At 43.5% G+C, this 12,019-nt stretch overlaps 1 protein-coding gene across 1 annotated transcript; it reads right to left on the reverse strand.

Moving 5' to 3' along the window:
• Positions 1-874: 874 nt before the first annotated feature.
• LOC109909891 (transferrin receptor protein 1-like) lies at positions 875-11,785 on the reverse strand. Its single transcript, XM_020508969.2, has 18 exons — positions 11,493-11,785; positions 7,662-7,713; positions 7,357-7,561; positions 6,960-7,137; positions 6,701-6,838; positions 6,525-6,612; positions 6,233-6,358; positions 6,069-6,152; positions 5,794-5,933; positions 5,546-5,715; positions 5,234-5,353; positions 5,019-5,104; positions 4,787-4,850; positions 4,545-4,692; positions 4,368-4,458; positions 4,036-4,257; positions 3,810-3,959; positions 875-3,689 (listed from the first exon to the last, which is right to left on the reverse strand). The coding sequence occupies exons 2-18, from the start codon at positions 7,704-7,706 to the stop codon at positions 3,477-3,479; spliced, it is 2,268 nt and encodes a 755-aa protein (XP_020364558.1). The 5' UTR covers positions 7,707-7,713; positions 11,493-11,785; the 3' UTR covers positions 875-3,476.
• Positions 11,786-12,019: the final 234 nt, after the last annotated feature.

Here is a 12,019-nt window from a genome sequence, read left to right on the forward strand (position 1 = left end):
TTCATGGCGGCGCTCAGAGAGAGATGGAGAAAGAGTATCCCTATGTTCTCAACATCGCCAAAACTCGCCTTAATCGGTTGTTTTCACCTTGGTAACAGAAGCACCCAGTTGATTCCTGTCGGTTCTCTCTTCTCTCCGTTAATTCCTGATAGCGTGTTGCTGGGATTACTGGCGTTGCGTCACCGCGTCAGCACGTTCCAGGCCACAAACATTGCAGCGGCCAGCGCGCCGCACAAATGATCGATCGGGTAGATTAGCTGCTTTTAGCAACGCTAGTATTTACGCGTTGCTATGATTTACATACTAGTATTGCTAGGAATTAGTTTGAACATAGCCAGAAATTAAATATTTCATTTTACTCTGCTGATTGTCTGTAAAGTTGGTCCTTTTGCAGGGGGTAATTTATTATTATTATTTTTTAATCTAACAGAATGTGAATTCAACTGCCTTTCCAAATGTGGGTCTGTTGTAGACCCACTTCCTCTCCGTTTACTTCGTCAAAAGAAAAGACCTGCATGTGCGCCCTATCTGCACAAAAAAACAAGAATTTGTTTTTTGACATGATGGAAACAGAAAATAACTGCATGGGTCTACAACAGACCCAGGTTAAGAAATGTTTTATGTGCCATTAGATGCCTTTTTTATTCTCAAATTCCCTACTGCATAAGGACCAAGCCTACACACAATCGACAGGCTAAATTGAAATATAATTTTATTTAACTACATGCGGGCGATACATTTTTGTTGTTGTTGCCAATTCCCAGCAACACTAGTGTGTAAACACTAGCGTTGCTAAAAGCAGCTAGGCAATTCGTGATTTGATAGTTAGGCTAACAACCACAATTAATTATCAATAACCACACACACAGTCCAGTATTGCTAAGCCAAAAGGTTTATTGAAGCGCAACAGAAAATTAGAACTCAATAGTACAAAAACCTCTAAAAAGCACCCATACTCTTGTCAGATGAACATGTATGAGTACAGACTAGCACTGACAAGTCTAACAGAAATGTTACTAGTTACCTGATTGACAGTGTGATCAATAATCAAAAGAACAAGAATATTTAGCAGACAGCTACAACAGGAGTTTCAGTGTCTGATAATTCACTGCATGGGAAAATACACAGGAATAGAATCATATTGGCCTGAATGGGAAAACCTGTTATAGGGATTGCATTTCTAAGGGAAAATACACAGGAATAGAATCGTATTGGCTTGAATGGGAAAACCTGTTGTAGGGATTGCATTTCTAAGGGAAAATACAGTAACATGCCATAGGACGCACAGGAGGTTGGTGGGACTTTAATTGGGGAGGACGGGCTTGTGATAATGGCTGAAGCGGAATGGTATCAAACACATGGTTTCTATGCGTTTGATGCCATTCCAGTCGCTCCAGCCATTATTATGAGCCGGCCCCCCCTCAACAACCTCCACCAGTAGGTAGGACTTATCCATTACAAGTAGTTCAGAGGGGAACAAGAGCAATAGCAGGTCACACACAGAAAGGACACGCATACTAGACTGTGAACACAAAGAAAAATATAGTTATAAAACTCTGGGAAACACTGTTCCCGATAAGTTACTCCACCCTTCAGTGAAATATGGGAGTCACTGCCCCCGATACATACAAACACACACTGGTAGGCAAAAACTACCATCAATGCTTGTCATTATGAAAGACACTGCTCCCGATAATGGTTCAGATCAGAAATATAAACTGCTCCAAAATAACTGGTTAACAGAAATGGCTCTTTTGCTGCCTGATTGATATTATTTCAGGATATACAACTCTATATAAAGCTTGTTTAATAAGTTCAGCTCAAAGAGATTTGAGCCTGTTTTCCTTGATGTTGCATCTGAAATGACACCCTATTCAGTTTACTACTTTGAACCAGTCTTTTAAGGCTTTCTAAAACAGGGTGACATCTCAGATGTGGCCCAAGTAGCTAGCTCTGACATGTTTAAAACATGCCAAATTGAACATTCTGAATTTAAGTGCATGCATTTCAGCCAATCAAAATGAAATGTGACAGTCATGACAACCGCCGCTGTCGGGGACCCAACGTTTCTGAGGCGATACCCTGTTGCTGCGGGTTTCTGTTTCCATAGTAGCGTGGTAGCAGGAGGTGGTGTATTTCTGTTAACAGAGTTGCGTATACAGAGAAAGTCTGACCATCTGTAGCTGGACAGTTTTTCAGAATGTTTCATCCGTATTAAAGCGCGTCCGTGTCGGTCTCAATATTAAACGGCAAGGCAAACGGAATATTTAAACTGTCATGGGACCTTGGGTGGTCAGACTGTCTGTTTACGTGACTCTGTTGCTTCAGCAGATGCTGCCGTAGTAGGAGACAGTATAACCGCCATAAGTCTGGAAGGCACAGCTCCCGATAACTTTATCAAATTAAACGATAACTTTATCAAAAGCCAAACGAACGCCTACCCGTCATAAGTCTGGAAGGCACAGCTCCCGATAACTTTATCAAAAGCCAAACGAACGCCTACCCGTCATAAGTCTGGAAGGCACAGCTCCCGATAACTTTATCAAAAGCCAAACGAACGCCTACCCGTCATAAGTCTGGAAGGCACAGCTCCCGATAACTTTATCAAAAGCCAAACGAACGCCTACCCGTCATAAGTCTGGAAGGCACAGCTCCCGATAACTTTATCAAAAGCCAAACGAAGGCCTACGTTTAAGTCTGGAAGGCACAGCTCCCGATAACTTTATCAAAAGCCAAACGAACGCCTACCCGTCATAAGTCTGGAAGGCACAGCTCCCGATAACTTCTATAAAAAACGAAACGACATTTAAACATTTATAGTGAGCACTGGCACTGATAAATAAATAAATAAACTCTTAACCCAAATTAACGACATGAAACTGCCATAAATCTGGAAGGCACTGCTTCCGATAACTTAATAAATATAAACAATATCTTTATCAAACTGATAACATTTATAGTGATCTCTGCCACTGATAAATAAAATATAAATAGGCTCCAAGGGGTTAGAGGTCGTCGTCTCTGTAGTAGTGAGCAAGGCTTTAGTTTGGGAGGGGGGGGGGGGGGGGGGGTGAAGAGGGATCAGACAGTGATGTCACCAGTGTCAACATTCTTCAGGAAGTCTAGTGACTGGGTCTTCACTCGTTACAACGGTCACACAACCCCACCTATTTCTATAATTTCTCTTCTTAACATCTGATGTTAAACCTAACCACACTGCTAACATTATGCCTAATCCTAACCTTAAAATTAAGACTAAAAAGCAAATGTTCTTTTCATGAATTTTTACAAGACAAATTACTTTGTGGCTGTGATAAATAGTGACAACCCAGTGACTGACACTGGAAGGACCAACTTGAAAACAGTTCCTTCCTTCCATAACCACCCCTGACAAATCCCTCGTTATCTAATCCTGGGTTTTAAAGTGAACAAGGATGAGGCTGAAGCCCCTGACACACACACACAGTTAGACCGCGTTAGATCTGGTTGTCGCTGTCCCAGACGTCTCCAGAGAGAGCGTTGGCACAGCCCTGTAGCGTCCAGGTGGCCAGGGCCAGCTGGGTCCGCAGTGCCTCCCTGTCCTCCCCCTCCAACATGGCTGCCATGGTGTGGGAACCATGGCCAAACAGCAGGTGGCGGAACGGAACCTCCTTGGGGGAGACAAACGGTGAGAGGAGGTTGTGTTCCACCTGGGCAGAGAGAGAGGAGAATCCAATAGTTTATGAATGAAGACAGAACCACTGTAAAGCCGTATGGCCTTGATCGGTTTAGATGACACGGGGTTGGGTGTGTGTATATGTGTATCTCACCCTCATGATGCGGTCGTTGATGTTGTGGCAGGCCAGTGTGTCAGTGAGGTCGGTGTTGAGTAGTTCGGTGTTGAGGTCAGTAGCAGCTCTACTGTAGGACCCTAAGGCCATGATGATCCAACGAGCTGACAGACCCTCGGCAGAACCATCCTGTAACACAACATAATTAGGGCTGTGCTAAAAAAACAACAACTACAACGTCAACAAAACAACCATGAAAACAAACCCGGGTGACTTGTTTGAGACGCTGGTTGATGTTGACCACCGATTGGCTGAGAACCTTCCTGTAGCGTAGCACGTCCAGATACAGCACGTGATCGTGGACCAGTCGTAACGCCAGCTGACCCGCGACCAATCCCGCCCCAGTGGCTATGGAACCAAGGTGATGGGCGGTGGCGAAACCAAGGTATTCCTTGTTGTCAAAAGAGGTGCCGTAGTGAGGGTAGACCTACAACATAGACACACAATGTTAGATCTATCTAGGTTACCCACCCCTGTATTAGAGATGGTTATCGAACCATCTGTAAACACATCCAACCCTGACAGTGTGCCTCTCACCTCCTGAGAGACGAAGCGGAAGGAGAGAGAGGGGATTCCAGAGAAGGCCAGGAACGGATATGCAGAGTCTTCCATCTGCATGGGCTTAAACCTGATATCACACACACCACACATTAGACCTACTGTACACATGTTTGGTGTGATATATCATTGGAGTGATAGGTGAGGTGTACTCACACTGCCTTCTCAAAGTTGACTCCAGCCACATGATCATACAGAGACTTCCCAGACTCTCCAAAACCAATGGGATTCTTCACCTCCTTCATGGTTCTTTCCAGAAGGCTGTGGAGCAGGGGACTGGCAGATGCATTCACAGCATAATTTCCTGAGGATCACATCCACACACGTATATTAAAAAAAATACTTTATGAAGTATTTTGGTGTTGTGTGTGTGTGTGTGTGTGTGTGTATACACTCACCCGTGACTACTCCATCCAGGCTGATGTAGGTGACAACTCTTCTGTCCAGAGAGGAGAGGTATCCCTGGAGAGGAACACACACGGCATTAAATATCACACACTGCTACTTTAGAGGCTGGTCCAATCAGTGCCGTCCAGCGAAAAAAATGTCCTCCTCATCAAATGCCGTTAGCGGAAACACTACCTTATCCTGATGAACTTTCTACACATAGTGCGTTTGTGCAGTGCTCACCTCCAGCCACTCTGTAGCTCCAACACTGCCGTACTCTCCTGCACTCCAACTGGCAAACACCAGACTCCTCCTGGGACGGAAACCATCTACACACACAGATGTCAGAATGTGTGTGTGTGTTAAAATGCATCGGTGTGTGTGTGTGTTAAAATGCATCGGTGTGTGTGTGTGTGTTAAAATGCATTGTTGTGTGTTAACATATGAATGTCTGTTACCTGTGTGCACCATCTCAGACACAGCTCTAGCCAGCTCCAGCAGCAGTGTGGTCCCGACAGTGGATTTAGCGTAGCCTGGACCCCACGCATCCCTCTGAGCCCCCAGTACCACGTACCGATCTACACACAAGAAAATTAACACAAAACCCTGTCACTAGTACACACACTGTGCATAGAGATGAAACATTGCTCCTAAAACTATAGTGTTCATAGATAGACCACTCAAAAAGACTGTGTGCCTCAGTTGGAAAGAGCATCGTGTTAACCACGCCATGGTCCTAGGCTCGATTCCTGCTGGGGTCACACACGTACCTGGCTCAATGAAGCCCTTGATGACTCCAAAGACGTTGTGTATCTCGGTGTCCTGCAGCACGTTGTTCACCTCCACTGTGACATCCTCACTACTGGCCCCTCCCAGGGTGTACTTCACATTGTCCAGTTTTCCTTTAAAACTGGGAGGAGAATCAGGCCCACCTATACGTCTGGGGAGAGACAGACACACAGTTAGAGGAGAGAGTTAGAGGAGAGAGTTAGAGGAGAGAGAGAGAAAGAGGTCTTACTTTAGTATCTTGACAGCAGTCTGAGCAGTAATGCTTTGGGCCAGTACATTGGGCAGACCAGAGGACTGGGTGGGAGGGAACTGGGTGTGGTTGAAGGAGGGGAACCCTGGAGTATAGGGGTCTCCAGAACCTAGATGGACCTACAGGAAAACGTCACACAATCAGAGCTACGACATCAGAACTAAAGGGCTGCAGTTGAAGCAGCACCTCTGGATCAGGCTCAGTAATCATCAATAAGATTCACCCTGGAGTGGTGTGTGTGTGTGTGTACTCACATGCCCATATAGTTCAGTAGTTTCAGTCTTGTGTTCAGGGTAAATCAACACAGCAGATACCCCCAATGCAGCTACATTAGCCACCTGAAACACAAACGCAGGTAAGAACACCAAAATCCACTGTTACATATTGTATCGCGCACACACACACACACACACCATACCTGCTGTGCCAGGCTGATCTGTCCTGAAGCTCTCAGTAGAATCACAGTGCTGTTCAGCTCAACCTTCAGAGTCTGTAGCAGTGCCAAGTCCTCCTGACTCCCATAGTTACCATACACTGCCTTGCCCTGCAGACACACAAAACAATTACCCCTTGTGAGATTCAGGCAACAACTGTGATTGCGAACATTAAGTGGCAGAAAACATGTTACAACATGTCCCTTTAAAAGCGTTTAACCTTAGATTATATTGGGCCAAAATATCATCAGTCAATGTGGACATTGATTGGCTGACCTTCGCTTTTCCTGTGGCGCTATAGGCCAGATAGCCCTTAGGCTGGCACACCTCATCTTGGCCAATCAGTACACGGTTTGGCTTCTCACTGTGGGGAAAGGGGATTGGAGGGGAGACCGTTAGAAGCTAAGTGGAATTTTGCGTGTGCGAGACAGAGTATGTGTGTGTTCGAGTACCTGTTGGGCATCTGTAGTTGGACATAGTGTGTGTCAGTCCAGGGCTCCATCTCCAGACTCTTAAAGCTTTCCAACACATGATTTCCCAGAATGTTGTCTCCAGTGCTCCCTGCTGTGTGATCTGTCTGTTCAACATCACTGCACAGAGACAGAAAGAGAGACAGAGAAAGTCAGAGAGACAGAAACCGACAGAAAGAAAGACAGACAAACAGAGAGACAGGACAGTTTAGTTAATTAGTCTTTTCAGGTGTGTGTCTACCTCAGTCTGCTGTTGAAGGCGTCAGGAGTCAGTCTCCGTGCCAGCAGGCTGGTGATGTTGGTCCAGGATAGAGAGTATTCTACTATAGCCTTCTTAGCCACGCCCTTTTCCTGTTCAGAATCACAAGGGATTGGCTCCTGGAGAGGAGAACGGTGGCTCACATAGCCAATCAGATAACCTGAAACAGAGACGAGGCAGGGGTTGGTTAAAGAGAGAAGGTTTGTTTTGCTTCACCCAGTTCCCTGGGTGGGTGTAGATTTTACTTTAGGACCAATGGAATGGTCTAAAACACACAAATTCTGCCCACCCTGGGCACCGCGCAATGCAAGACGAATTCGCCCAGGGAGCGAGGGCGAGTGTGACAAAGACATAAGAGAGAGTGAAGAAGACTATGCACCGATGATGAAGATAAAGAGGATTCCAAGGGCCAGATAACACATGCGGTAGTTCCGCTTGGGGCGGGGCCTGTAGGAGGGCGAGCCCCCTGGTTGGCCTGCCTGCTCAGAGGGGGCGTGGTCATCTATGTCATCAGACAGCTTCACCTCCACGTGGCTCTCTCCGTCTGACTGCAGAGTGAAGGGGCTGTACCGCTCACTCTTAAACTACACACACAAAAGAAAGTGGGGGAGAGAAAAGAGAGAAATTATGCATTTGTTGGGGTCTGAGGCCAATATTGGGTGCGTGTACTTGAGAGATGCTCACCATTTTGGAAAGCGACGACCTCACTTGATTAACAGTTGCTGCCATGGTAAATCTTGAGGAAAGAGGCAATGAGAGGGAGGTAGAAGACAGAGGGTGAGAAGGGCACTGAAAGAAACAGGGAAGGTTAGTCTAAAGTCATTTTTGAGCTTATATCCTCATTCCGTTCCTCTCCCATCTCCCTGAAGTTTGCATTAGAGGTGTTCACGGGTTCAAAAAGAAAGTTGGAGCCGTTCCAATAAGGACCTGGGGCTTTCTCACCTGGACCCGATATGTATAAATAAAATCTAAATATATATATATAAATATATATTTTAAAAAAAGACCCATTCCAAACAGACCTGAGGACAGCTAGACAATTCCGAAGCTTCTAAAACTGTTTGAATGATGTCTGTGAGTATAACAGAACTCATAAGGCAGGCAAAAATCTGAGAAGAAATCCAAACAGGAAGTGGGAAATCTGAGGTTGGTTGATTTTCAACCCAGCCCCTATTGAATACACAGTGTGATATTGGTTATGTTGCACTTAAGCCTTCCACTAGATGTCAACCGCCTTTAGAAACTTGAACGAGGCTTCCACTGTGATGTGGGGCAGGATGGGAGCTGTTTGAGTCAGTGGTCTGGCAGAGAGCCAGGTCCTGGTCATGCGCATTTCCCATGATTAGCGACCTGTGTTCCATGGCTTTTCTACAGACAATGGAATTCTCCGGTTGGAACATTATTGAAGATTTATGATAACAACATCCTAAAGATTGATTCTATACTTAGTTTGAAATGTTTCTAAGACCCGTAATATAACTTTTTGTCCGACGTTCGGCTGGACCTGCACGAGCGTTTGGATTTGTGTACTAAACGCGCTACAAAAGTAGCTACTTGGACATAAATAATGGACATTATCAAACAAAACAAACATTTAATTGTGGAACTAGGATTCCTGGGAGCACATTCTGATGAAGATCGTCAAAGGTAAAGGAATATTTATAATGTTATTTCTGACTTCTGTTGACTCCAACATGGCGGATAATTTTTTAGCTTTTTCTGAGCACCGTCTCAGTTTATTGCATGGTTTGCTTTTTCCGTAAAGTTTTTTTGAAATCTGACACAGCGGTTGCATTAAGGAGAGGTATATGTATATTTCCATGTCTAACAATTGTATTTTCATCGACATCTATAATGAGTATTTCTGTAAAATTATGTGACTCTGCAATACCATCGGATGTTTTTGGAACTAGTGAACGTAACGCGCCAATGTATACTGAGATTTTGTTAATATAAATATGAACTTTATCAAACAAAACATACATGTATTGTGTAACATGAAGTTCTATGAGTGTCATCTGATGAAGATCGTCAAAGGTTAGTGATTAATTTTCTCTCTATTTGTGCTTTTTGTGACTTCTCTTTGGCTGGAAAAATGGCTGTGTTTTTCTGTGAGTTGGTGGTGACCTAAAATAATCGTTTGTGGTGCTTTCGGCTGTAAAGCCTATTTGAAATCGGACACTGTGGTGGGATAAACAACAAGATTGTCTTTAAAACGGTATAAGATACATGTAATGTTTGAGGAATTTTAATTATGAGATTTCTGTTGTTTTGAATTTGGCGCCCTGCACTTTCACTGGCTATTGTCATATCGACCCCATTAATTAACGGGATTGCAGCCCTAAGAAGTTAAAGTAGCTAACGTTAGCTAGCTGGGCTAACTGAGGCTGCAGTGCCTGCACTTTCTGATCCTACAGTTACAAATAACTCCATTCTGAAAATTAAGTAACCTGCCTGTTGGCTCTTAGGCTACAATGACTGTCCTTCTCCTTTTAATTCTGTAATTTTAACTCCATCTTCCGTTGATTAGATATCTCCTTACTTTTGCCACACATGGAACAAGGCTCTATGACATCAATTTCCAATTTGATAATTCATGATTGGCCAACAACAAGCTACCATGCTCCACTCTCGCGTAAAGCAAGAGCAATTGCATAAATTATTAAATTCATCTCTCTCTACTGCAGCATTCCCAGATCTGTAAAGGACAAGTCAGCTAAAATGACATATACCCTAGATCTATGACAATCATATCAGATGCAACCCAGAACCACAACATTCTTTAGAATTCTGGATCCAGAGCCAGCCGAGTCCTGTATTGGGTCTGGGTATTCGAGTACATGTGGATCCATGAAGAATTCTAGTCTGTACCTCTTCACCCCCTCTCATGGTTTAAAATCATTGGATTGGTGTAAGCAATAGGCAATACAGAATTTCCATCATTTAACACATTAGGGTGGAGGGAATGAATAAACCCTTCATGGAGAATAGGGCTGTACTGTAGACACAAAACAGATCAGTCATTCACTGAACCAGTGATAAGCATCAGGTCCAGGAATATTTGTTGTGTAAATACAGAGTTTAGTTGTGTCAAGCAGCGCAGGTTGCTTCAGGCAGGAAGTTACAATCAAAGCCACAAACGGAGACAGAGATACTTCTGCTACCAACCAACATGAGGTGACGCAACACAAGAAATGATCACACACAGACAGCAGGCAGACCTTTTCTATCTCTTCCCCTCTCTTCCTAACCTTGCTAAGACTCAACACTAGACCTTGGCCTTCTCTCACACTGGAGACAAAACACACACAAATAACAAAACCTGAGAAACTGATAGTCACAGCGTCAAAGTCCATACAGCACAAACAGATCTGGGGCAAGGCTAAGAAACTCACGGCATCAACTGAGAATGATTCATCTTTAATCTGCCTCTGAGTGGTTTCCTTGTGGTTGGCAAGCGAGAACACACACACCCATCAGAAACAGTTTTACACCCCAATACACCCACCCACCATGAGTGTCACAAGTATAGCACACTTAAGACATTTTAACATTTTAGTCATTCTTATGCAAAGCAACTTACACGTTAAATAAAATTGTAAAAAATTATTTTAGAAAGTGCCTTGCTCAAGGGTACATCTACACATTTTTCACCTAGTCGGCTTGGGGATTAGAGGCTTCAGAGAACCAGGACCCCTATACCAAATATACAGACACGCTTTTTAGAATCATGAGGAGGTAAGACACAGTAATCCCCATCTTCTTCATCATGTCCAGGTAAATCAGTTTATGTTAGCTAATAATAATTGTACTGAGATGTCTCTCTCATGACTACATTATGCATGATATTTCCTATGGTTGCCAACACTACACGTCAGCAGAGATAATTTATAGTATGGCTTTGACAGCCCTAACTATACCATCAAGGTCAGAGCTGGCACTTCCTGGTCGTCAATGACTGTGCACATAGAGGAAGCCATTGCTATGAAATTAACCTGGCAGATGTCCATATAATGATTTCTACATCAATTTACGACCAAACTACAATTTAACAGTGCAGATTGAAATATTAGGAGTTAGCTAAAATACGTACCTAGTTTGATTAGAAGCTGAGACCATTTAAGACGTCTATGGCAAGGAAATCGTATTGACTGGCAGGCCTGGCTAAAGCGACCATGTTGCTTTTATGGCTAACTTACCCTGGCTAATAATAAGCATAGACAGCTAGCTACATTATTATGTTCATGCATGTCATTATGACAACTTGAAATGGATTTATCAATCAAATGCTAGCTAGCTATAGTTAACTTTAACTAGCTAACGTTGCAGACAGACACAGTAGCTAACCTCGATGCAACCAATAGTTTTTACAGTCCAGCACAATGTAAAAACCCTCTTGGTTGCATCGAAGCTAATTTATAGCTAAGTCAGCTCAGCTATCTACAGCTTATCAGGTAGATAAAAACAATGCAATAAAAGTGACTGTTGAATAAAACTATACAGTCATATTCTCACCTCTCTCCGCCGATCCACGTGCTCTACTCTCTTCACTCGAACTGGCAACCTTCACTGGATGAGTGCTTGGCGGTACTTCCGGTATGTCGTACAGTACCGCTGCCGCCAAAAAATGATGGAACGAAATGGATTTTGGCTGACATTCTGCAAATTCGATCAAACATTTGATGTCAATAGTTTTCTATTTCAAAAACTAAAATATGTTATGTAAAGAGTGGACTAAAATTTGTAGACTTTACATTTTCAAGTTTTAAAAAATCGCGTTGTTCAGGAGTGCAAAGGTGAATTGAGTTATTACGCACATTTCAGTAGGCGTTCCCTAACGGAAATATGCAGATGAGCCCAGTTCTAAATGCACTTTTAGTTATAAAGATCTTTGGTACCACCACAGATAGAACAATGAGGTTAGTTGAAAAAATATGTTTTATAATTATCTGAAGATAGATCACAGCGGAGCAAATAAATCATAGTGGGTAGAACAGGCAAGGAAGTGGGCAGAGCCATGCACGAGTTAGCAAGATCAAATC

Source organism: Oncorhynchus kisutch, linkage group LG18 (assembly GCF_002021735.2).
Source record: "Oncorhynchus kisutch isolate 150728-3 linkage group LG18, Okis_V2, whole genome shotgun sequence".
In the NCBI taxonomy this organism is placed as follows: Eukaryota; Metazoa; Chordata; class Actinopteri; order Salmoniformes; family Salmonidae; genus Oncorhynchus; species Oncorhynchus kisutch.